This window comes from Gymnoscopelus braueri (assembly GCF_963280865.1).
Source record: "Gymnoscopelus braueri genome assembly, chromosome: 18".
Lineage (NCBI taxonomy): Eukaryota > Metazoa > Chordata > Actinopteri > Myctophiformes > Myctophidae > Gymnoscopelus > Gymnoscopelus braueri.
Window position 1 is genome coordinate 33,955,320 of NC_137618.1, and position 25,804 is coordinate 33,981,123.

General features: G+C 43.1%; 1 protein-coding gene across 3 annotated transcripts in view; it reads right to left on the reverse strand.

The window, feature by feature from the left end:
* lrp2a (low density lipoprotein receptor-related protein 2a) overlaps positions 1–25,804 on the reverse strand; it is a 62,896-nt gene that overhangs the window by 29,357 nt on the left and 7,735 nt on the right. For all 3 annotated transcript variants that reach the window (XM_080412339.1, XM_080412338.1, XM_080412340.1), the window contains exons 5-37: positions 25,044–25,154; positions 23,481–23,594; positions 23,200–23,316; positions 22,475–22,618; positions 22,155–22,274; positions 19,425–19,556; positions 18,298–18,467; positions 16,948–17,171; positions 16,275–16,481; positions 15,981–16,183; positions 15,659–15,799; positions 14,974–15,177; positions 14,123–14,315; positions 12,709–12,834; positions 12,057–12,187; positions 11,655–11,792; positions 11,265–11,546; positions 10,874–11,113; positions 10,016–10,135; positions 9,000–9,116; positions 8,480–8,860; positions 7,593–7,841; positions 6,126–6,337; positions 5,818–6,002; positions 5,487–5,715; positions 5,024–5,201; positions 4,477–4,605; positions 3,403–3,569; positions 2,739–2,882; positions 2,182–2,291; positions 1,027–1,204; positions 448–661; positions 77–316 (exon numbers count right to left, since the gene is read on the reverse strand). In XM_080412339.1, coding sequence (XP_080268465.1) covers positions 77–316; positions 448–661; positions 1,027–1,204; positions 2,182–2,291; positions 2,739–2,882; positions 3,403–3,569; positions 4,477–4,605; positions 5,024–5,201; positions 5,487–5,715; positions 5,818–6,002; positions 6,126–6,337; positions 7,593–7,841; positions 8,480–8,860; positions 9,000–9,116; positions 10,016–10,135; positions 10,874–11,113; positions 11,265–11,546; positions 11,655–11,792; positions 12,057–12,187; positions 12,709–12,834; positions 14,123–14,315; positions 14,974–15,177; positions 15,659–15,799; positions 15,981–16,183; positions 16,275–16,481; positions 16,948–17,171; positions 18,298–18,467; positions 19,425–19,556; positions 22,155–22,274; positions 22,475–22,618; positions 23,200–23,316; positions 23,481–23,594; positions 25,044–25,154 — 5,850 coding nt within the window. The remainder of the gene's footprint in view (positions 1–76; positions 317–447; positions 662–1,026; positions 1,205–2,181; positions 2,292–2,738; positions 2,883–3,402; positions 3,570–4,476; positions 4,606–5,023; positions 5,202–5,486; positions 5,716–5,817; positions 6,003–6,125; positions 6,338–7,592; positions 7,842–8,479; positions 8,861–8,999; positions 9,117–10,015; positions 10,136–10,873; positions 11,114–11,264; positions 11,547–11,654; positions 11,793–12,056; positions 12,188–12,708; positions 12,835–14,122; positions 14,316–14,973; positions 15,178–15,658; positions 15,800–15,980; positions 16,184–16,274; positions 16,482–16,947; positions 17,172–18,297; positions 18,468–19,424; positions 19,557–22,154; positions 22,275–22,474; positions 22,619–23,199; positions 23,317–23,480; positions 23,595–25,043; positions 25,155–25,804) is intronic.

The window sequence follows — 25,804 nt, forward strand, 5'->3', positions numbered from 1 at the left end:
AATGTTAATATTCTGTGTCCATGTAGTAGAACGTCCTCTCCTAATGGAATAACAGCTTCTTAGAAGTCACACTCACCTCTTCCAGCTACAGGCACCATCGTCTCAGAATGATCTGTCCCTTCCAGACTGAAGCCTTTGATAGCAGACAGAGTGGAGATGACCGCATAGGACTGGTACGGAGCGCAGGTCCTATTGTCAGCGTTGACTTTAAAACCTGTGGCACACGCACAGGTATACAGACTCCCGGGCCGTGGCAGACACAGTTGCTCACAAACCCCAATGTTGTTACTGCATCCGTTGGATGTCCCCGCAATGGCTGAGGATGCAGAGTAAATGTGATGCAACAAAGCAGAGAGCAGAGAGACAGTGAGACAGTGAGACACGCGGTATATCAGAACTGACCGCGTTTCAACATGTGCATCTTCCCCACAGTCCACCAACACTTACTCTCTCTGTGGTGAACTTTCAGCGATCTCAGTCCGAGGACGTTGTTCCGCAACACAATCTTGTTGGCACCTGTGGCTTTGTCTACACGTTCTATGACCTCAAAGTCACGGTCAGAGAAGTAGAGGTAGTTCTCAAAGACAGCCACGCCCCACGGGTGAGACAGGCCGGTCACTATGGTGATGCGGTTACTCCCGTCTGGATCCCCACGCTCAATCTGTGGAGTTGAAATGACCAAGTGAAATGCAATCAGTTACAGTTACGAATCAAAACGTGACAACCTTTATGTGTCGTAATGTCAGACATTGTCTGTTTTATATGGGGTGCTTAAAACATTTATATAGACAGTAATCTAAACGTAATCAAGTGAAATAAGGTCCATTTTTTTAATGAAGTAATCTAAATGATTATATTACTTATTACAATTCAAGTAATCAGTGATATGTATGTGATTACATTTCAAAAATAACTTTCCCAACCCTGAGAATGAATGATAGATAGTGACATATCAGTCAGTAAATGTCTGTCTTGAGGTACATCATTTGTCAAAAGTAAAACCATGAATTAGCCATAAGTGCTCACCACGCCAGTGCTGGTGACGGCCCAGTACAGCTTGTTCTCTCGGATATCTAGCGTGACAAACTCAATGTGCTGCATGTTGCCAGTGAAGAGGATGACAGGGTTGGAACCATCCATGTCTGCAGATGCCACCTTGGCTGGGATGCCGCTCTCTGTGCCCTGGTCTGTCCAGTAGAGTTTTCTGAAACAAATTAACGATGGGAATAGATACGTAGTTGTGTTCATTCATCAATTTGTAACTCCGATAAAATAATACTCAGGATCTTAATATGTCTTTCACAAAGCAAAATCACAAAGTGCTTCACAGTCAAGAGAGAAAGAATGGGCGAGAATGTTGTCTGTCAGGTTCTGGGAATGACGTTTCTAGTGTCTACAGTACTGTATGTTCTGATGAACACTTCCCATTGAATCTTGTGTAATATGCATTAAGGCCGTTAGTCTCGTTACACACCGGGAGCCTGACGAATAAACAATCCAAAAATGCATCTGCGAATATTTTGCATCAAACTATTCATATAGCCTCATTCATACAGGTTGGTGACTTTATTTACGGAGAAATATCTACCTTGTTCCAGAAAAAAAAAAAGTGTCACTTTACCATAGCGTAAAATATAGCGCCGCAACAAATTGTGAACTTGTAGATCAGCTATTATTATACTTTTTTACGCCTTGAATGTCCAAAACCGTTTCTAATATTATTTCAAAATCATTAAAAAATTGTGAAAATAGCTGAACTACAAGCTGACAACGCGTCACATCACAACGTGTTGTGAACTTGTAGATCGGCTACTTTCACTTGTATGATGAAATATGGGCACTCATTTACGAAAGAAAAAAAATACATAAACATTTTGATTTATGGAGATACAAGGTTTCTGCCCGACATTAACGATTTGTACTTTTGAACACGTAAGTAGTTTTAAAAGCAAGTATTCCAGTACTTTAACTTTTAACTTGCAGTGGAGTTATATTTGACCAGGAGCAGATCTATACTTTGACTCAAGTACTGGGGTTAAGTACTTTGTCCAATACTGGTGTTCAGTATCACTGCCTGAGCTCTCTCTCTGGGGTTAGAGCAGATGGCGCTGAGGAGGCTGATAGGGCTCACTGGCTGTAGGGATGAGCGTCCATGCCAGGGCTGTGTTAAATGGGGCTTACCCACGCGTCGGGTCCACTGCGATGCCAATAGGTGTGCCAGGGCCAGTCGGGGAGCCGTTATTTGTGATGAGCGTTTTCCGGTACTGCACCTCCCCTCTGAGCTTCAAAACCTGGCCAAGCGAGTGAAAACACACAAACCCAAGCACACCATACGCGAGTCCACGCACCAGCACACGCACGCACGCACGCACGCGCGCACACACACACACACACACACACACACACACACACACACACACACACACACACACACACACACACACACACACACACACACACACACACACACACACACACACACACACACACACACACACACACACACACACACACACACACACACACACACACACACACACACAGGTGAGAGGAAGTCATTGTGTTCTTCTCCAGACAGTCTTACAGAAAGTGGTAACACACAGAATACTGTAGAACCTACAGAAGCCTACTGAATCCACCATTGCCACGCACACCCAGCTCAGTAATGGCAGCTTCATTTAACAGAGGGAGAACACACATACACATACCCGCTGAGAAGACAGCACAGCTTTTCTCACCTCAATAGACTGTGTGGCTGGGTTGGTGTAGTACAAGTTCTCAGTAATCCAGTCCAGAGCCAGGCCAACAGGGGAGCCCAGGATGGCAGCAGGGGCAAATTCTGTCCGGTTGGTGCCATCTGACCTCACCCTGTGGATCTCACCCTGGGGCACAAAGGGGGCAAGGACACCGTCAGTCAGAGGATGTATATATGTTTAGAACATGTTCTGTGCACAGTAATATCCTCATGATAATTAAACTTTGATAAAGTAAACATTTGACCCAAATAGACCCATAATAACATAATAAGAGTGTTCGTTTCACTGAAATATAACGCAAAATTGACCCTGTCATGGTTAAATGAGCACTCTGAATTCCAGGATTCCAATGAATTCCAATGAGCAGGAGGTCCCAAGAAAAATTTGTAAAGAAATATAGCATAACATTTAGTTTAAACACTTTAACCCTATATACATCAAGTTTGAAGATTTGCAATGAAATAAATCCCCCACAAAAATCATCCAACATTTTGGATGATTTATATGTAAGTCTTGTATAGGGGGTCCCTGGCACAAACTCTTTACAGTTGGGGTCCACGGCCAAACACATAATGTTATAATAATGGGGTCCTTGACATGAAAAAGTTTGAGAACCACTACTGTAGAACATAGTGGTTAGGCTCACCGGGTGCTCCACCCAGTAGATGGTCTCTTCGTTGTCATCAAAGTCGACATCGTAGCCATTCTGAAGGCCAACGATAGCAACCATTGCATCATTACTCTTTTCATCTGGATTCAGGGAAATGCCGTAGATCATACTGTCCCTTACAACCACCAGGAATGGATCCTCAACTGACGTGAAAAAATAGACAGATTCAGTCAAAAATGTAATAAAAATACCAACATGAACAACTTCTATACAAGCCATTGAGAAGAAAAACACTTTTGCGTAACCTTTGGAAACATAGACAATATGCTTTTCAATGGCAATATTGTGTAATCAATCATTAAATATTTTTGGGATTACACAGCAGATCAAAGTGGCACTTCTGTGTTGCCACAAGCTGGATTTATACAAGCTTGTTCCTCGCACCTGGATTTAGCCTCATCAATGGCTAAAAGTCACCTTTAGTGTATGATCTCTACTGGGAATGAGGGATCACTGGTTTACTCAATCCAGGAAAACAGCCTTTTATCTATAATGAGGATTGACTGGTGAAAGTTTGTTCCACAATCTGATTTGCTTTGTCATCAGCGATTAGAGTCAATGGATGGTTGTGGGGCATTTTCATTCTTGGATAATCATTGGCCTCCAGGGAGAATGCGTTCTGCTTGGCTTGAATGAGACGAAACCTGAGATGGGTTAAGCTGCTGACCTAAAGGGGACTCCATGGACTTTGGATTATAGGCCCCTTGTCTTGATGAAACCTAAGACAAGCTTTTATGATTCCTAATATTTATGACTGAAACAGGATTTTACAGGAAAATGTAAAATGGGATACTGTTGACACGTACCCTAGTTTAATCCAAAATATGAGTCCAAATCTTTCTAAGATGTATCCTCTTATCAGCTTTAAGCTGGACAAAACAAAGCAGAACTTTGATGATAGTAAAAAAGAATTGTAAATTATTATAGTTGACGATGAGATAAATAAACTATTGGCCTGCCCTACACCCATCTATTTATTGCATCTGACCTGACTTCCTTTTTCATCAAATCAAGTGATGAGTGTTTCCCCTCCTTTGGCAGAATGCCTACCTCTGACGCAGGTCAACTGGTCAACAGCCAGTGTCCAGCCTGATGGACAGGCACATGTCCAGAACCTGGGTCCCACAGCCGAAAGCAAGCAGATATGGGTGCAGGCACTCCCCAAGCAGAGGTTGTCACCTATACATAGCAAATGCACGCACACACACACACCCGCACACACACACACGCGCGCGCACACACACACACACACACACACACACACACACACACACACACACACACACACACACACACACACACACACACACACACACACACACACACACACACACACACACACACACCACAGTCAATGCAGTCGTCTCCACAGGTCCACTGGGGTTATTATGGAATTTAATTTCCAATACAATGGAACCATTGTATACTGGCAATACAATATTTAATTTGATTAAATGACCAAGCCAAATATTTGTAATGAGCTGAACCTACAAGATGGCCAAACTGTGCCCAGTTAGAACAATTCACTACCAAATGCTTCCATCCATGGAGCCAATGCAGTAAGGATCAGTTACTGTCTGTCCATTATCCATCATACCTGCTGGCTGCCTGGCTGGGTGTACTGCTACCAGACCCAAGGGCTGAGGTAGGTTGTACAGCATCACTGTCTGGTTCCCCCCATGCCACTTATGGGCTCGGATCACACGGTTGACGTATCTGTCGGTCCAATACACAAAATCCTCAAAAATGGTAATTGCGTGGGGGTGTTGTAGTACCTTTTTATAGGGAGCAGCAAAAGACAAGAAGTGGGGTTTACTCATATTATTCATCACAGGAAGGTGAGAATGCATACTGTGTTTGCACAAAACCTCAGTTCTTGTATAGCTTGATTTATACTTAATTGCATGCCAGTGTCGAGTACCAAATATAGCGGATCTACAAGCGCACATGTTTTCGGTGCGTGACACTGTGAGCAACCAAGTATAAGTCAGGGGTATGAATTCACATCCATCATATCTGCTAAGCTCATTTTGAAAATGTGAATAAAGCTATGCTCTTACCAGGTCACTGGCTAGGACCTGCTTCCTGTTGTTCCCATCATAATCACAATAGTCAATGAAGTCCAGATACGCATCAGCAAAGTAGAGCAGTTTGTTGGGATAGTCAATGGTAAGACCATTTGGCCAGTAGAGCTTCTTGTTTATGATGGTGGTCCTCAACTTTCCATCCATACTGGCCCTCTCAATGCGGGGGTTTCTTCCCCAGTCAGTCCAGAACATCAGGTGTGCACTGCAAAGACAAATGCCTTGGGTTAGTAGAAAAACAGGAGAAGATCATCATTTAGGCCTATCAAGCATTTCCAAATCTAAACTCTAATCTCAAGTCACTAACCTGTTCCTTGGATCCAGAATCAGGCCTCGTGGGTTTGTGACATTTTCACTGACCAGCACAGTCCGATGGGAGCCATCCAGTTTAGACACTTCAATGGTCTCCAGGATGTAATCGGTCCAGTACAGGTTCCTGCCCACCCAGTCTACGGCAAGGCTCTCTGTCACCGTCACTCCACTGTCAAATATCTGTCAAAGAGAGATTTAGCTCTTAGCTGACCACATAATCTGTGCACATCCTTCACAATAAAATACTTGCTATTTAAAAATAGGGATCATAACATAAATTATGCTATGTATGTATTGACTGACCACAGTTCTATCACTGCCATTCTTGTGAGCGCTCCAGACTTTGTCCTGGATGGAATCGGACCAGTATATGCGGTCGGTGACTGAGTCGAAATCCAGGGCCACGATGAGGCGCCCGTCCCGAACCAGCGAACGGATCACGTTGGGCTGTGAGCTTATATCATCCTGCAAGATCTGATTTCGACTGGCCACCAACAGGAAGGCTTCCCGAGAATCTGTAGACAGACAGACAAACAGACACATAGTCAAACCTATGTCATTCTCATTTTAATGACAGTACTCATCAGCTTGCAATGCCTTCCAAAACGTCACAACAGGATAGAAAATAAATAGACCCCAGACCCCACTCACATAGCTTTGGTTGGGGAATGCACTCGTGTTGGTATAATGGGCTATTGTATTACATAAGCCTTTCAGCGGGTTATCTGTATGGAAGATGGTCTCATGTCGGGCACGCTCCTCATAAGCAGCCCTTTGTTGGTGATCATGTCCTAATTACCCCAACGAGAGCCACTGAGTGACATATATGTTATTTGTCTTATCTAAGGAAATCAGAGCTGTGTGAAGAGAGAGTGGAGAAGAAAGACAGTGTGTCTACCTAGCTGTCTGGGGGCCAATCCCCCCTCTACATTACAGATAATTCCCGCCCAGCAGCCACCACAGAGGGGAAGGCTGAGGTCTGTGTGGGCCAATCACAGTGACATCCTCATCACCAATCTCCTGAGGAAACAGGCTTGATCCAAGAACTGCTAATTGCTATCTTCTTAATTTGCAAGATTATGATTTTGCAGGGCAATGTCAGATTAGAAATATGAACTGAATAAACAAGTCAAAGAAGTCATAATGCCCAATACATACTCCTTCCGAGTTGGACAAAACTTCGGACAGGCTTTCTTAACTAGTACGGAGAGTCAGGACATCTGGGGGTGCACAAGTTCTGAGACCACCCAACCGAAGTTCTGAATGACGTCAATTTGTAGTTATATAACCTTCCTTTCCGAACAAATGTTCAAAATGTCAAGGACCATGTATTGGGCTTAATTGTTGGAGGCCCTAGAATAGTGGGTAGAGAGACCATCTGGTAATGGTCGCCGGTCGCCGGTCGCCGGTACGTCCCCTGTCCCAACCAGTCTATGTGAAGTGTCCCTGAGCAAGACACTTAACCGCTAACTGCTCCCCGGGCACTTCCCCACTGCTCGTAATATATTAGGATGTTAGATGCAGAGGTCAAATTTCAGGCATGTGCAAATGTACAGTGACAAATACCCCTACAAAACAACTAAAGGGAACCAAATGATTATGATTTTATTATAACTACCATGAGTGCAATATTTTCCATTAAGGCATTATGCAATATGTGGTGTGTCTGGTGTAATGAAACACTCATCTCCCTATGTTAATTAATTCTGATTTAGCCGTTTCTGGAGCTCTACTCCACAAAACCAAGGTTTTAGACATATCCATCCCTACCTGAGGCCTTGCACGTGCGTTGGTCTATTTCCAGAGTGTAGCCATCCTGGCAGTGGCAGCGGAAGGAGCCTCTCTCGTTAAAGCAATGCTGGCTGCACAGTCCGGGAGGGTTACACTCGTCTATATCCTCACATGTCTTGGAGTCATTGCTCAGTTGATAGCCCATAGGGCACGTGCACTGAGCCCCAAAGGGTCCCTGGATACACCCATGGGTGCAGCCAGCATTGTTGTCTGAACAGCTCTCTTGATCTGCGTGGAGGGGATGGAAAGAGTGAGTTATGGCCACAAAATGAAACGCAGTTAAAAGAAAGTTAATGGACAATGCGAGAAATAACCGCATGAGTAGAGACTTCTACTTGAGTTATTGATTTGCATGCTTTATTAATGTACATGCTTTATTAATTGACATGCTTTCACCATCATCACTGAGCATCAACTGATGTACACCAGCATGCAGCTTTAGAACGAACACTCTATTTCTACTCTACTTGTTCCTACCTGGTAAATGCTCATCTGAAAGTTTTGAGGAGGGCAAGAGAGGAAAATCACAGATCATTTTAAGTTAATACAAATCAAATCACACACATGCATGATTTGAACACAAGAATACAAAAAAGACAGCAAACAACAACAACTTTAACTATTGTTTTCCCCTCGTTAAATGATGTCACTGGTGTTGCAGAATTTAACAAATGTCAAATCATCATGAAACAAAAAACTAATAACAGGAATATGAATCATTAACAAAATGTAGAAATCCAATAAAATATCAGGATGAGGCCGCATTAATCTTTGAAATGATATACAATGATCCTGATCGTTCTGACAGAGAAGGATGTATCGTACTGTACAGTATGGCTGATGTAAGACCCGGAGGGAACACTTACTGCAGAGCGGAGACTCGTCAGCATCGTTGGGGCAATCGGGGGTGTTGTCACACACACGGGTGAGGTTGACACAAACACTGTGGCCCGGGCACTGCCACTGCCAGCTTGGACATCGAAAAGGCGGAGTCGGGCAGTCGCGCTCATCGCTCATGTCCCTGCAGTCATTGTCCCCATCGCAGATCCAACTGGTATACACGCAGTTGCCGTTGTCACAGCGGAAGAGCGAGCTCGGACATGTGCGAGGCATGCAGGCGTGGTGCTCGTCAGAGCCGTCTTCACAGTCTGGGTGGCCATCACACTCCCAGGTGGAGGGGATGCAGCTTCCGTCTGACTGGCACTGGAACTCGGTCTCGTGGTGGCACATCCCTGGGGGCCTGGTTGCTAATGGCACAGTAGGAACATGGAACAAAGAACGTGTTTGACCATACGCGGCAAGTATGAAATAAACAGTTCGGTGCTGCAACAATCATCAGCAGCATGGTGACACAACGTTCATATAGAAAGAGAGCGAAATACTTACGACAGCCAGACTCATCTGAGCGATCATTACAGTCAAAGACCCCGTCACATCGGTAGAAGGTGTTGACACATTGATGACCATTGGAACACTTGAACTCATACACAGTGCAGTTGTAGACTGAAAGAGAGCCAGTAGAACATGCATGTTCGGTTAGCTTTACCAAGGGTCATGTATACAGAAATAATTTGTTGTGTAACACATGTAATAAAATCAATTATTATGTATGTAGAGGTTATTATTATGTAAGAGGCATATCTACATCCATGTTGCTTTTTACTGTACATTCAATTTCCAAGCACATCTTGCTGGTTAACATAAACATGTCAGTTGTTCTGAGGTCCAGTCCCAAGATAAGAATTTCTGACAATAAGAAGCTAACCTATATTAAAATTGGCTAATGGGAGGGAGGGCGAGTTGCGGGTTCAACTCCCGATCCCCATAACCTTTTCTGCATGTCACCCCCCCATCTCTCTCCACATTTCCTGTCAGTCTACTGTTCCTATCAATGAAGGCCGAAAAGGGCCCCCAAAAATATCTTGAAAAAAAGAAACAGACATCTCCATATATGGGCACAAAAGAGACACAGACAGACGGGTACAACGGGTACTCTGACAAAGCCCCCGACACCATGACTCAGACATATTGGTCGGTCGGATCGGCTGTGTGACGTAGATGTGTGTGTGTGTGTGTGTGTGTGTGTGTGTGTGTGTGTGGGGGGGGGGGGGGGCAGGGGGAGAGGGTACGTAACAACAACAACTTTATTAGGAAAAAAATGTAGCAAATGTAAAATGTATCGTTAGAAATGACCAATGCTACTGCAAGACCCCCAAAATCTTCAATCTCAACTTGTAATTGGAGTTTATGAATGAACTGACTTAAAGTGACCTACTGTGCTTCTTACGCTATGCGCCCTAAACAAAACTGACTGCACACGACCAATGACATAAACAATAACACATTGTGCAGTCAATGAGAGGCAGGGTCCCAAGTGTATTTCAGGAAAACAAACGACTCACTGCAGCCCTGCTCGTCAGCTCCATCAACACAGTCCCTGTCCCCGTCACACACGTATCTGGGGTCGATGCAGCGGTGGTCGGGACACTGAAACTGGTCTGGTTGGCACGTGGTTGACAGATCTGTCAACATACCAAACAGTAAGACACATTACACATGACTGTACACTAAAACACATACAGTAAGTATCACATGATCGACAGCAAAGGGTAAAGATGAAACAGAAAAGGTTTCCCTGAAAAAGGCAGTCTGCGTTCCTTCCAGTCAATTTGATTCAGTTATCTTAACCCATTCAATCCGGGAACGCATCTGTGTAACCACTTAAACCATTATTTTATACTTTGGCTATTAAAAAGTAGCAGATATACATGAGCTTGTAGATCTGCTATTTTCTTTAAATCGTGATTTTTGCAAATATCTTTGAATATACATATTTTTTAAAGCAAACGTTTTATACTCAAATATTTGCTTCTGGGGATCCCTGGAACAAAATATTTTCAGATGGGGGGGGTCCGTGGACAAATACATATTTTGGGTGGTCCTTGACATGAAAAACGTTTGAGAACCACTTATATTTTAGCAACATAATAAAAATAATTTAAAAAAAAGTTAGGATTTAGAGGACATTTGTAGAATCCCCAGAGGCAAAGATAAAAAATATATATAAATTCAAAGATTTGCACACATTTTCACGATTTTTCTAAAAATAGCAGATCTACAAGCTCATAGCACTTGGTGCCACGCTATGAGCTTGTATATCTGCGATTTTTTTAAATAGCCAAATAAATCAAAAAATGACACAGATGCGTTCCTGGATTCAATGGGTTAACTTGACTTCATGCATGTACAAGGCAACTCACGGCAGTCCAGCTCGTCGGAACCGTCCCCACAGTCATTATCGGTGTCACACCGCCAGGTGTTTGGGATGCAGCGGTAGTTGGCACAGGTGAATTTGCTGGCAGCGCAAGTGCTAGGCGTGCGTGTGGGACAGTTCTGTTCATCGCTGCCATCAGAGCAGTCATTGTGCCCGTCGCAGCGCCACGGTCCAGGCACGCAGTGCTGGTTGGCACAGGTGAACGCGGAAGGGGAGCAAGTGATGTCTGCAAAACAGTACGAATGATGTTCAGCATTCTACACTTACAATGTGTTTGCAATTAAATGTTCCTGATTACATTGCGTTATTGCAACTGTGATTGGGTCAATCTGGTCCAATCCAGCCACTGTACAGTAGGAAAAAACGGATGCATTTACTGTTTGTTCCGCAGTTTAGTTCATCGCTGTTGTCATGACAGTCATCAAGGCCATCACATCTGTAGCTAATGGGCACACATTTGCCGTTGCTGCAGGGGAAGGAGTTGGCTCCACACTGAACTGTTGGGGGCTCACTGGATGGGTCCTCCACACAGGCCCGCTGGTTGGGTGCCAGCTTCATGCCATATGGGCAGCCACATACCCTCTGGGAATCTGGCACTGGGAAGCAGAAGTGGCTGCAGTCGCCATTTGGATTTGTCTGCCTGTTGCAGAGGTTGTTACCTGGGAGTGGGAATAGTATATACACAATACACATCAATGGAAGTGATGCAAACATTGAGCCACACATGAACAGAATAATGAGCGCACTGGTTAAGTAACGCAGCTCACCAGTCTGAGTGTTGGAGTTGAAAGACTTGACATGGATGATGTGGTTGATTCCTCTCCTGATAATGATCATCTCCCCACCGTCAGTCTTGCGCACACGCACAATGGCACGCAGGCGCCAGTCAGTGAAATATGCATAGTCTTAATGGGTTAAACACAGAAATCATCGTGCAAGTGAGACATGTTAATAATACCAGAGCACAACCAGAGCTACTTCATCTCTCATCACCTCCAGTCAATTAATGGTTAGTTTGACAGTAATTGCTCCTTTGAAAAATGGCCAGCACTGAAGCAAGAACTACAAGCCATCTTTGTGTCCAAGATGTATGTGTATAAGACCATATTCCACTCATGATAAAACTTCTCAACATTTCATATCATACAGTAAATTATAAATTTTATTACCTTCAAAAATGGTGAGGCCAAAGGGATGAGATAACTGACTGATTCGGCCCAGAGACAGTCTGTTCTGTCCATCAAAAGTACTGTGCTCAATTTTATCAAAGAAGGCATCCACCCAATACAGACGCATAGAGCTGTGAAAAGATCATCAGAGCACACAGACAAGAGTTTAAACACTGTCACACAAGATATCTGTCAGAAAAAGGATTAGAGAAGACCACTCGTATAATACATGTATACTTAAGCACGTTCTAATTTGGGACATGTCATAGACAAAATAATTTCCAAATTTTTTGAAGAATCTTCTGAAATTTTCAAAGCTTTTCAAACATTTTGGAAATAGCTCATCTACAAGCTGTCATTGTCGGCTATTTTGGTTTTTTGTTTTCACATTTCGATCTTGGATGGGTGAATGAATAATACCATGACATCATCACATACAGTATGTATTGTAAGATTGACCACCCCATAGCCCACATACCACATACTGCTCCCACACATGCATACAAAGAAAAAAGTATCCTAAAGCCCTTGACATCTAGTGAATTATATATGTTTTACTGAGACTCGCCAGAGAAGGAAGAATGGTGTAAGAATGTTGTTCATTGGGTCTACATGCAACTTTGAACATGTGGTTCTGGGACCGTTTGCTCACCTCCAGTCAATGGCCAGGCCATTTGGCCAGCCAAGAGTAGTGTTCACAATAGACAGGGCATGTGACCCATCACACCAAGCTCTCATAATCTTTGCTGGACGGTACCAGTCAGTCCAAAATATGTACCTGCCAAGTAAACACACACACACACACACACACACACACACACACACACACACACACACACACACACACACACACACACACACACACACACACACACACACACACACACACACACACACACACACACACACAGTGTCACGCAATAAAGTAGCATTACTCTTTTGAAAAATAATATCTCCGAGACCAAAAACTTTTTTTCTAAAGAATGCTGATATTTTATTTTTGAGAGCTTCATAGAGCTTTTCTATTTAAGCCAAGTTCTTAGTGTTCATTACAATACCAGCTTTCATGCTGAACTAATCTTGGTTATAGGACCACTTCTTTAAAAAAAAATAGGTTTCTTGTGGAATTTGATGAATGTTGGGAGTGGGACACATCTGGTATGATTAAAGGTATGTAATTACAAGTGGACAGTTTTGCTAAAGCTTCCATGTCCTATAGCTGAGACAAAGACATTATCAACAGTGTCAGATGGCATGTTATGACATCTGATATCACATTTCTGGAGCACTTAAGCAATTATTGTTCTTTTTCATTGCCACTATACTCCCCCGGACTTAAAAAGAAGCAAAATTAATTACCTCTAATATAAGTATGTCATAAATAAATCTCTAATGCCATCGGGGGGCGCAGTGGTGAAGTGTCTGACCTCCACCGCAGAGTCTATAGGGGTTCGAATCCACCGCGGTGCATCCGGCTTTGTCGAGCGTTTATACGAACACAATTGGCTCGTGTTTGGGTGAGGGAAGCCGGGCGTTTGTCACTGCATGTACTCTTAAAGGCTGGGGCGGCACCTGTCAGCAGGGAATGTTGGGCGGGAGTAGTAGGACGAAGGCTCTACGTCCTCCCGGTTGGGGCTCCTCACTGACAGGTGAGCAAGTAGGATATAACGGCAGTGGCAACACACAGAAATGTGTGGGGAGGAATTCATTGGCATAATGACTATGACTAAAATCTGTAAAATATGCATGTTTAAAAGGATCTGGTATATGGGGCATGCCACTAATGCCAGCTGAAGACCTGTGTTGTATGTCTCTCTACTATCCAATAGAAAAAAAGTTAAACTGTCAAACCACTTGAACCCTAGCATGTTATGGGGGGCTAACAATAGCTGGAAAATATTTAGTGTAGTAGAGTGAAAACAGGAGGGATAGAGCCCTTGGGAATATGGTCAACTAAGTATACGGTTTAAGTAGTTAAAATACGTTTTATCCGATATACAGTACACCCCCATGGCCAGTCAACATGACCCATAACCTTTCAATATCAAGTAATTCTATCTTGATACCCAATGACAGGATGCACCACGATGGATCTGGGGTTGTTGAGGTTGCGTACGATAGCTCTCCTGGACTTGTCAGCCACCTTCATGACTGATATGCTTCTGTAGCGAGGGTCAGTCCAGTAGAGGTTCTTTGAAATCCAGTCGTAAGCCAGGTCCTCCACTCCTTCCACCCTATTGGCCGCTAGTACCTCCCTGCCTGTGCAGATCAAAGGATTCAGGCCACCATTTAACGCAGAGATGAAAGGAGGAACACATTTAAATAAATAGGCTGTCAGCTTGCATTTTCCCCATGTAGACCTGACAGAGAAAGCTAGAGCTGTCCCAAAAATAACAGCACTGACCAGAGCAGTGAGGTTTTGCTTTCATTTTTCAAAGTGAGTCTTCATGGATTTCTACACAACAAGTAACTTTCTCCGTAAGACATTTGGTCACGTGAGAAAATATTAAAAAGCTAAACACCCCCTATGGAACAGATTTCATGAGTTGAACTGTTCCCTACTGTCAGCGCCCCATCATACATGATTTATACAAAAGAATAGCCGATCTACAAGCTCACGCGTTGTGAGCATGTAGATTGGCTATTTTCAGTGCGCGAAACCAAGCACAACTAAATTATATGAAACCCTTAAGTCCCTGTTAAAGGCTGGCTGGATCACATGGTCAAACTCTCTAATTGGAAGGATATTATCCAAGGATGTAAATAACATTCCAAATCCAAATATATTAAGTATTGATTCCCTGTCATTCTCCATGCCAAGTACTACCCAATAAGAAATGTTATGATTGTGTAATAGTATTGTTTTTATTACAACTATCAAGCGATCATCAGCTAAATGAATAGATGAGATTCTCACCAGTCCCATCCACTTTCTGCCTATAGATGATATCTTTGACTGTGTCTGAGAAGAAGATGGAATCGTCCTCTGCACTGAAGTCAACCCCAACAAAGGATGAGGGTGGTCCAGTGATGGGAAGGATGATATCCTCCTGAGATGAGAGGTTGAAGGGGATACCTCTGACAGCCAGCTGGCTGGAGAATAGCAAGAACTGCCTGACAGCTGGAGAGAGGAACCAAGACCAGAAGTATTAGGATAACAGAAAATTAATTTGTGACATGATGCCATGCCCTTGTGTGTGTTAGGATCCAGATCCTCTGGGAGATTGAGACGATATAAGATTATTGACTTTATTGATCACCGGAGGGAAATTCAGGTGTCATAGCAGCAACAGCAGTAAGAATGAAACACATGAGAAGTACAGTTGAGTAGGAGTCAAGACCAAAAATAAAAATAAAATAAAGATAAAGTAAAATAATGAGCTTAGACTGTGGTTTGGCCAAATCCAGACTAAAAGGGTTCAAGGAATCCTTCCAGGAATAAATAATCTTTCTCATTGGCAGGAGAGGCACACTGTTGATTCAGGTAATTTTTCGGTGACCCTTGATTCCCATTTCTAGTTAGAGAAGTTTAGTCTCAGGAACTATTATGTTGAACCTAATACTGCCAAGACAGTCGGACAGTTTTGCTTTGTATTTCTTACCTACACATCTTCTGCCATCATTATGGAGGTCATAGCCCATGCGACACTTGCAGCGATAACCCAGCCCTCCGTTGTCACTCCTGTGACTTAGAATGCAGATCTGTTCACATCCACCCATGTCTACACCACAGGGGTTTGGCACTGTCAAAAGTAATAACAAAATAAGTTTTGCTGCGTGACTTTCTTTTATGATTCCAACAGAAAAATACAACATTCACATATAAAAAGCTGCCCAAGAAATAGTGACATGAGGCTGTATAAGTGCCTATGAAGAGAATATTTGCACTGTACAGTACATGTATGGCCTTAGTCAGGGGCTTACCAGTTGGTTGTCTTAACTGGTGTATCACTGCTACTCCATGTGGGGTCTGTGCTGTTGTGTAAACCACTTGAGGACTGCTGTCAAAGAACTTGTTAGCTTTCATCACAGCCATCTTGGTCCAGTCAGTGAAATAGACATTGTGTTCAAACAGACTGATGCCAAACGGATGAGGGACCACAGAGCCTCCATGAACCACCGTTTTTCTAAAAGGGTTCGAGGACAGACTTATATTATAACACTGACAGATGAAACACAAAATGATATACATCCATTATGAACATCTGTTAGGTTTACCTATGAAGGCCATCATAAGTTGTGGTTTCAATGTAATCATAGCGACTATCAACCCAGTAGATGCGCTTGGCCTCCAGGTCCAGTGTGATGCCGGCTGGCCAACCCAGTTTGCTCCTGATGATCCCATAGCGGTTGGTGCCATCCATATAGGCCCTCTCCAGTCCTGGCTCTCCATTCAGCGCATTCCAGTCAGAGAAGAACATAAACCTGAGAAAGAAAAGAGGAAAAACCTGGAAACTGGGGCTCTTTACATCAGGGTTGCTTCTTGCACCTGTGCATTATGGAAATACCAAGACAAGCATTCAACCAAAGACAAGAAGTAGAATGATAAGAGGATTTCCTTTTTTTTTAATTAAGTTTCACGTCCAGAACTTTACATTTTGTCTCCAGGTGGGTGGCTGTGAATCTTACCTAAGAAACTGTACATTCATTTAAGCTAAGCAATTTATGTGTGGCCACCTGGCTCTATCTCCCCCTTGAACTTATGCTATTGGATTACAATGAGGGTCATCACTTACATTGCTCCTCACTAATCCATCCAGGGCAATCTGCTAATCTCTCGCACACACACATACACACACATTATTCCGTGCCAACGAAGCATGACACAGATACTGTATGTAGGGACTGGCAGTCTGCGGCTAGATGGGCGGGAGATGAAGCATGTGCTTACCCGACAGTGGGGTCCACGGCCAGCCCTCTAGGGTTTCCCAGGTTTTCGGTGATCAGTGTGACCCGGTTACTCCCATCAAAGTCCACCATGTCAATCCGGTTGACGCTGGCCTCCACTACGTACAGTTTGTTGTTCACCCAGTCGACAGCCAGGTTCTCAGGGTAGTCAACTGACACATTTAAAACCACCTGCAAGTTGGAACCGTCCATATCCACAGAGAACACCTGTCCACAAAAGATAGCTTTGTTGTCAAGAGAGAGAGAGGCGGCCCAAGGTGATCAGAGAGCTACGGGAATCAACTTCTTGCCGTGGTCAAGAAGCAGCATAAAATGGCTACCAGTATCTCATCAATCAAAAAAACTTTGAAGGCCAGAGGTCAGGGGTATGAACTCCTGGTAAAGTATGAATAATAGGGGACCCAAATGTTTAAAACACTAGTATCAGTACATGAACTTTGGTGGCTTATTAGTTGTCTTCTCTGACCACACCTTGGTAGTGCTTTGTAGCTTCGAGTGGGCAGTTTCTGTAAACTACTGTACTATCCTGCTCATGCTAAGATGGCACTAGTTTCTCAGGCTTGAAGCCTTGGCACCACGCAGCTATAGTGAGGGGTATACTGCTCTTTCCAGCTCAAAAGAATTGAAACAGGATCCAGACGTCTAAGAAGCAGGATTTTTTCAACTGACCTGTTTAAAGAGAAACTGAAGATGTGGATATAGCCTGGTAGTTTAACCTTCCTGGTTACATTCACATGCCCTGTTTGTGGTCTCCCCCGCATTTAATCCGTTGACATGCCGCCACAGAGGTGGCTGATATACACAGATACCCAGTCCCAATTATGTCCCCAGCTTTTCTTCCCGGTGGCAGCGGTTCAAACCATAGAGAAGCCGAGGCATAGACTGCACAAAGCCCTTTGAGCTGGCCAAAGAATGCATATAACTGGACAGACTCCCTGAAAACAAACGCTGCACGATTACCTTGAACATGATCAGGTTACAAAAATTGCACCCTGGTATGTGGACATCATACCAGTACATCAGACAGGTTTCAAGATTAGACTATTTGGATTCCATTCCTGGTCTACTTCCCCTTCATTATGGCCGAGCCACTTGGGAGCCAACAGCTCTCCCTTTATTACAGTATCCAAAGTGCCGATTTTTAAAAGGATAACCAAAACAGTCCGGGCCAAAGCATTTCCTCTACTGCTCCTGTATTTCTTCGCACAATACAGCATTCTATTCTCCACAGACTTGACCTCAGCTTTTGCAGTGTCTCTGGGAAGGGTCCATGGAGTGTTTTAAATGGTAAAGGGGTAATACTGGCTACTGGAATAGCACAAACTTCTGTTACCTTGTTCTGAATTGTATCAGTCCAGAAGATTTTATGGAGGAGGAAGTGGAAGTCCACACCAACAGCAACCCCTCTGTTCTGAGAATGGATCAAAGTACGTTGGTCGTTGCCATGGATGTCACCTATTAGCAGGTCTCTGCCGTTAGAGAAGACTAAAAGAGGGACTCCAGCTACAGAGGGAAACAAAATATAAAGTCAGTTACAAAGTTATAAGTACTGTAATGTAGTCTGTCTTATGTTTTTAGAGCCCCAGACGCAGAGAATTAATGTTATATGTTGGGCTAAAAAAACATTAAGGACTCTCGTCATGCATATATACTCAACCACTGGAATTGATCCTGCTACAATATAACACTGCATGTACAAGTAGATCCCTGACTGAATCTCATGAAGTCAAAGCACTTTTGCTTGCCATTGTCATCAGACTTGTTGCTGCTGGGCTAGTGGTCAAAGGCAGAGAGGCTGGCCTCTTAGTCAACACTCTTTTATGTTACACCAAGGCAAGAGACTGACTAAAACAACATTTAGTGCGCAACAATGCATCAGAGAGCACAGCAGACACTCAGCAGGGCATGTTGGCAGACAGGACAAGTAGCTAGTCTAAGGGGCTGGAGTTTGGTTGGACATGACCAAATACAAAGACATTTTCATTCATTTAATAATTCGGAAAGAAAATGTTAAAAAGAGGAAGCCCCAAAATAATTATGCCAGGGTTAATGTGGTTAAGATACATTTTAACCCATTGATACCTGGAACGCATCTGTGTCACTTTAGATTTCTTTAGGCTATTCAAAAATAGCAGATATACAAGCTCATAGCGCGGCACCGAGTGCCGCGCTATGAACTTGTAGATCTGCTATTTTTGAAAAATCGAGGAAAAAAAAATTTGGTTTTTTTTTTCAAATTTGTTTTAGGATTTAGAAGACATTTCTAGAATCTTCTCAGGTCTTAATGGGTTAAATCAAATGTTTAGATTGTGTTATTTTCAAACATAAATAAATAAATTAGACAGTGTACATTTCCAAAAAAGAAATCCATGTATTCAGACAAGAAGCAGGGATAAAATATCCCACCGTCAATCAAAATGAATAACCAGAGTGAATATCAGAAGAGGAACAGTCACTTACATGTCTGAGTGTCGGCTCTGCAGTATCTGTGCTGTTCCAAGATGTAACCCTCTCGGCAGCTACAGCGGTGGCTGCCCGTCCTGTCCTCACACAGCTGGTCACAAACGCCCCACATTGAACAGTCGTCAAAGTCTTCACCATGAAATCAAAGGACAATCACAGCCGACACAGGTCAAAAGACACATTCCTTTTCTTCTGAGCCGGGTTAACCCACATGAACCCTATCGTCCCTATTCTGGGCATGTCATAATAGGCGAACGTTTGGCAAATATAGGCAAACGTGGCGAAAATATCAGAATATTCTGTGAAAATAGCAGATCTACAAGCTCACAATTCATCACAACGCAACGCATTGTGAGCTTGTTGAGATATTTTGCTGTTTGACGTACAGCAAAGTAATTTATACATGGTTTTAGATTTATTCTCTAAAAGCTACAGTTAGGCCAGTAGAATAATTAGATCTCTATTCCAGGGCTTTGGTTGAATTGGGGCATTTTGGTTAATATGGTACATTTGTACTTGGTATGAACTCCATTTCTCTTAGTCTGTAGGCCTATTTGCTCTGAGATTTAAAGGAGTAGTTCACCCAAAAAAAGACTTATTTAATATTTTCTATCAATTACACACCCCATGCAGCCTTGAATTCATGGAGATTTCTTTGTTTTTGTCGCATTCCTAAGCCAATAATTTGATGACCGGCGGAGTCTCCAGTAGGAGACTTGCGGAGTCTCCTACCAGAAACATTAGCATGCCTGCTATATTCACAATATGTTCATCCTTTTTTGCAGAATGTTCATCCTTTTTTGCAGAATGTTTGCCTATGTCCAGAATAGAGATGCTAAATGGTGCATTTATATGGCACTTTTATCCAAAGCGCTTTACATAGATTGTGCATTAGATTCACCCACAGTCCCACACATGGCAGAGGAAACCATTCAAGGCACCAACCTGCTCATCGGGAGCAATTAGGGGTTCAGAGTATTGCTCAAGGACACTTCCTCTGGAGGAGCCCGGGATTGAACCGGGAACCTCGCGGTTCCCATCCGGCCGCTCTACCAGCCACTCTACCCCTGAGCCACTGCCTGTGTTGCCAATTGTTCAGGTGTTTGATGTATTGATGTATTGATGTTGTCTTCTCGTATTCTGTATTTATGTGAACCCTGGCTGCAGAACTAATGGTCTACAGATTAGTAATCGGACATGGAAAATAATCATTTTTTACCAAAAACACATTGGCCTTGCCTTAAATGTATACTAATGGACTCCTAATGTGTCATAAGGTCTATTTCAATGTGCTGCACATTTTAAAACAATAGTATGTCTGCATTAACTAACTGAGCCACTTAACCACCAAAACAAATTATAATTGAGTCTAATCAGTATAGACAGTGCTTCCATCGCAAAAGGGCCACTTAGCGTATTATACATCATATGGCTATTATAGAGATTGCTGGCTTTTCAAAGGACAGTGTTACTTGAGGACAGAGGGAGATCAAATCAAGTTCTACCAGCTAAACCATTGGTTTGGTTTGGTTTGGCAAGGTACGGTAGCTAGTTGTGGATTCCATTTAGGTGATCAGGTATTCTGCTGTTGATGAGAAAGTCCAAGGCATGCACACGTAACCATGGAAAAAAGACACACACTACAAGCTACACTTGATTTGATTGATGTAATAATAACATGTTAAATGCTTCTCACGGAAACGTCAAGGATAAAATGCCAATGGAACACTGGAACAAGGAAACTTGAGAGATAAAAAAAGATATGGAGGAGGACCCAGGCTGTGGATGGATGGTTTCCATGGATTATGATTGTTGACTGTTATTATAGTTGTTATTGTCATTAGTGGACACTTTGAAACACTGTCTCTCAACTAACGACAACCAGCTTTATACTTGACCAATTCTGCCCTCCTTTGCCTTGGTAGCAAATTAGCTCCTTATGAACAGATGACATGCCTTCTGTTTTCCTTCTTTTCCTGCACCATGTTTTCACTGTGGTCCCTCGCATGCCGTTGACTTGAATTATTTTATTGTCTGACCACACCACATATACTCTGTTGTCTTAAAAAAAAAAAAAAAAAAAAAAGATTTCTCCAACAAAGGATTGAAAGCACATTTAGCTATTTTCACAGAATTGAGGCGGCAATCATTTCTTCTAACTGTCTTCACCTGATGCAATTGTGTACAGGCACCATGTGCAATACTACAAATCTCCTGAACATATTATATTAATGAGCATGTTACTTTACGAGTCACCAAAGTTATTCAAACACAATTTAATATGTTTTTATATTATAAGGAAGAAACTATATAGACCATATTTTGATTTTCTTTCTTTAAAAATAAAAAAAAGTGTCACAGACATAGACATGTCTTGCCACGGACACGTTTGTCCGTGTACGGACATGTTGATGACCTCTGCCGCGGTATATTTGTTATACTGACTTAAATAATAAAAAAATAATAAACCAATATTTCTGTCATTGTACAGTCAGTTTGCCAAGGAATGGTTAAGCCAAAATCATAAAGGCTTTTTTAACCACAATATGCTTTTGAAATGGTCAGTAGTAATGTCAAGTAGTATCATGGTCAATGGGCTACACGTGTCAGAATGGTACCTTAATCTCATATCAGTACGGGAGGAACAAGACGTCTCTGAAAGGCCAAAGAATCTTTAGGCAGTAAAACAATGTATGCTGACAAAAGATGTCTGTTAATCATACATACCAATACAAGAGCGACTGTCATTGTTATTGACAATATATCCAGAAGGACAGGAACATGTTCCTCCCTCAGGGGAAGCGTGACAACGATATTCACAGCTCAGAGATGGACATCTCCAGATACCTGACCCCCCATGGACACAATATTCATGAATTAATACATTTTGTACTTCACACTTTGTACTGAAGGAATTTAGTTTGGTTGCCAACTGTTTTCATGCATCATAGGCTTAAGCTTAGGGGAAAGCTAAAGACAGGGAGAAAGAAAGAATGAAAGAAAGAAAGAAAGAAAAATAAACATTGGTGCATCATATTGGTACTAACTGCAGTTGCGTCCAGCTGTAGTGTTGGTCTCGTCCTCTCCCTCGGGGCAGTGGACGGTTCCATCACACAGCTGATCCATAGCAATACACAGACCCGAGGATGGACAAGGCCATTCGCCAGGGTAGCACTGGCGTGGTATATTATCTAGAGGCAAAACAATCAATCATCAGTGCCTTGACACAGGGAAAACAGAAACAAATAAGAAGATAGGAGGGCCTGCCATGGAGTGTCACGTGCAAAAAAAGAAAGATACACAATGTCTGAGGTATGCAATGAGGACAGGCAACCGTATCTCCAGAGGAATGCAATAGTGAACTCAAGGACATGGTGACGCAGACTTCATTGTGGGAAATCACTGTCACTTTAAATCAATGGGGGGGAACTGAGTTTTGAGGGGGTAAAAGGGGGGGAGGTGCTTGGAGGGCTCCCGTAGCCCATCCTCTAAAAACACACACTCTTCACGGCGGTGTGGAGGAATTCTAAAGCCCTTTGGAAGGCTGCGCGGTCTTGTGCCACAAAGAGGCATTTGAATAACACACTTAAAGGGGCACAGACTCAGCCTCCTGGCTAGACCATACCCACCATGGGGGCTGGAGGTGAATCAGGTTCACACAGAGAGCTTGGACTTCCTACCCATTCCACCAAATGTTCAGGGGCTCTATGTCCAATATTGAACATGTGCTGCAAGGTATTTGAAGTGGCTGTAGCTTTTAAAGAATGCGTACCACAGCCTTTTTCATCTGCGTTGTCCTCGCAGTCATCTTCTCCATCACACAGCCACACTTGATGGATACAGCGGCCACTGGGGCAGGTGAAGTAGCTCCCTCTACAAGTGGGGTACGCTGCCACGAGAGAGAGAGAGAGAGAGAGGGAGAAAACACGTAAGTAAAGGTCAGGCCAAGTCCAGCTTAAGAGAGCATCTATCCGGGCAAATATAAACGCTGCTGTCCCAGGAAAAAGAGAGACAAGGAGGAAGAGAAGAGAGGAGAACGGAAGGGCTACATACTGCAGTTCTGCTCATCACTTCTGTCTCCACAGTCGTCGTCGTGGTCACAGGCGTAGCGCTGAGGAACACACTCTCCGTTGTGACAAGGGAACATGCCCGTGCTGCAGTGCTGTGCTACAGGCAGAACATATAAACAAACAAAAGAAAGTGATAGGCGATAGGTGAAGTCACAATATGGCTGGCTTGTAGATCAGATTTCTAGAGCTACAGCTATAGCCATCCCATTTTTAGACATTTTTCCATTATAATTCTGCGATTCCCAACCTGTGCTCACAGCCCACCAGGGACCACTGGTGGGCTGTGAGGATATTGCTATAGTGGGCCGCCACATAATTGGCAAAGCACTAAGATTTTAATGATTATATAACATTAATATTAAAAAGATAAAGGGAAAAAAATATTCATGGTATTCTTTTTCTTTAAAACCTTGATACTGATAAGTAGGAACTTATCAGTATCCATTGATCCAAGCCAGAACAAAATCGATTGTTTGTCATTAAAATAAACATGCTCTGAAAATGCACGCGACCCACCCATCTGACCACTTAAAGGAGAATTTTGGACTAAAGTTTTCTTACCTTTTCTATGACGTTATGATATCTTAGGATGAATGGTACAGTAGAACATTTTCATAACTCCACCGCTGAACCGCAAAAGCTTAAAAGGTGCGCGGATAGGCCTTAGGTTAGATCACATATTTTAATAGCTTTTTTTTTATTTTATTTTTTTAGATCTGACGTTCATAGTGACAGAACACTGTCCCCCCCCCAAAAAAAAAAGAGAGAAAAAAAAAAAAAGTCTCGCTAGACGAGATTGAAATCTCGAGATTTCAATCTCGTCTAGCGAGACTTCTGTTTTTTTTTTTTTTTTTCTTTTGGCTGCATAGTGTTCTGTCACTAAGAACATCAGATCTCACAAAAAAAATAAAAAATAAAAGCTATTCAAATATGTGATCTAACCTAAGGCCTATCCGCGCACCTTTTAAGCTGTGGCGGCTCAGGGGTGGAGTTAAGAACATTTTCTACTGTACCATTCATCCTAAGATATCATAACGTCATAGAAAAGGTAAGAAAACTTTAGTCCAAAATTCTCCTTTAACAAGGCAGCCATTGGTCAGATGGGTGGGCCGCGAACACTTGCTATTATGGAAAAAGTTGGGTACCACTGTTATTATTGTAGCGACCCCGCAAAAAGACCTGGCTATAACTTGCTCCTCCAAGGGAGCTAGCTCTCTTGGCGTTGCTTGTTACCTGCCGGTCAGTCAAGCTGGAGACGGGGGTTCGATTCCAGCTGGCTGAGCGAGACGTTACATTGGTGTCAGAAGCGGTTGAGGACCGATAGAGTGTGCCCTTGCGCGAGGGAGTGAAGCGAGAAGCGCGGGGGCGCACTTCAGAAAGGAGGGGGGTAGTGTAGCGACCCCGCAAAAGACCCGGCCGTAACTTGCTCCTCCAAGGCAACTAGTTCTCTTGGCGTTGCTTGCTACCTGCCTGTCTGCCGAGCTGGAGACCCGGGATGGATTTCAGCTGTGTGAGCGAGACGTTACATTATTGACTTGAGACTTACTGCAGTTTGCTTCATCAGAGCCGTCACGGCAGTCCACCCTCTGGTCACATCGCTGGGTCCGGTTGAAACAGGCGCCACTAGCACATCTCAGCTCTGTACACGCAGGATAGTCTGGACAAGATGAATAGATTATTAACAGGACGAAAGTAAATTGCATTCATCAGACAGATCCTTTAGCGTAGAAGTATTGCATGAGCCATATGCTTAAAACGTATGACATGGATATACAGCTCCAATGTCAAACTGTGGGTAAACGTTACAGTGTTGCCTTCACACTGCCTTACAGGCATGTCTCAGCTCTTATTAGACCCATTCTATAAGCAATCATGCTGTTTAAACCACTGCTTTACGCATGTAAAGAATCCTGCAGCTATCAGAAATTCATTATGGCAATTGACCTCTGAAATACACTGTAACTGAACTGAATATGGCAAAAAGGGTCATTCTTGGCATTCTAGAAATATCACAGAACATGTGAAAGACTAATGCGAAGGATAAGAAACCAAAGTTTACAAATTAACACCGGCAACAGCCACACGCAGCATTCTTTATGCAATTGTGAGATTACCACAGTGTGTGCAGGGCTGTAACCATGTCGGCACAATAATGGAATAGCAGCTGAACTTCAGCTTGACTAATCCACCAAGGAATCTGCAATCAACCTCTGACAACAAGAAGCATATTGTGACCCATTCTGTCAGTCAACGAGCCTCTTAATCTTAACAAATTGATTAAAATGCCACGGCAGTCTGAGTCAGACA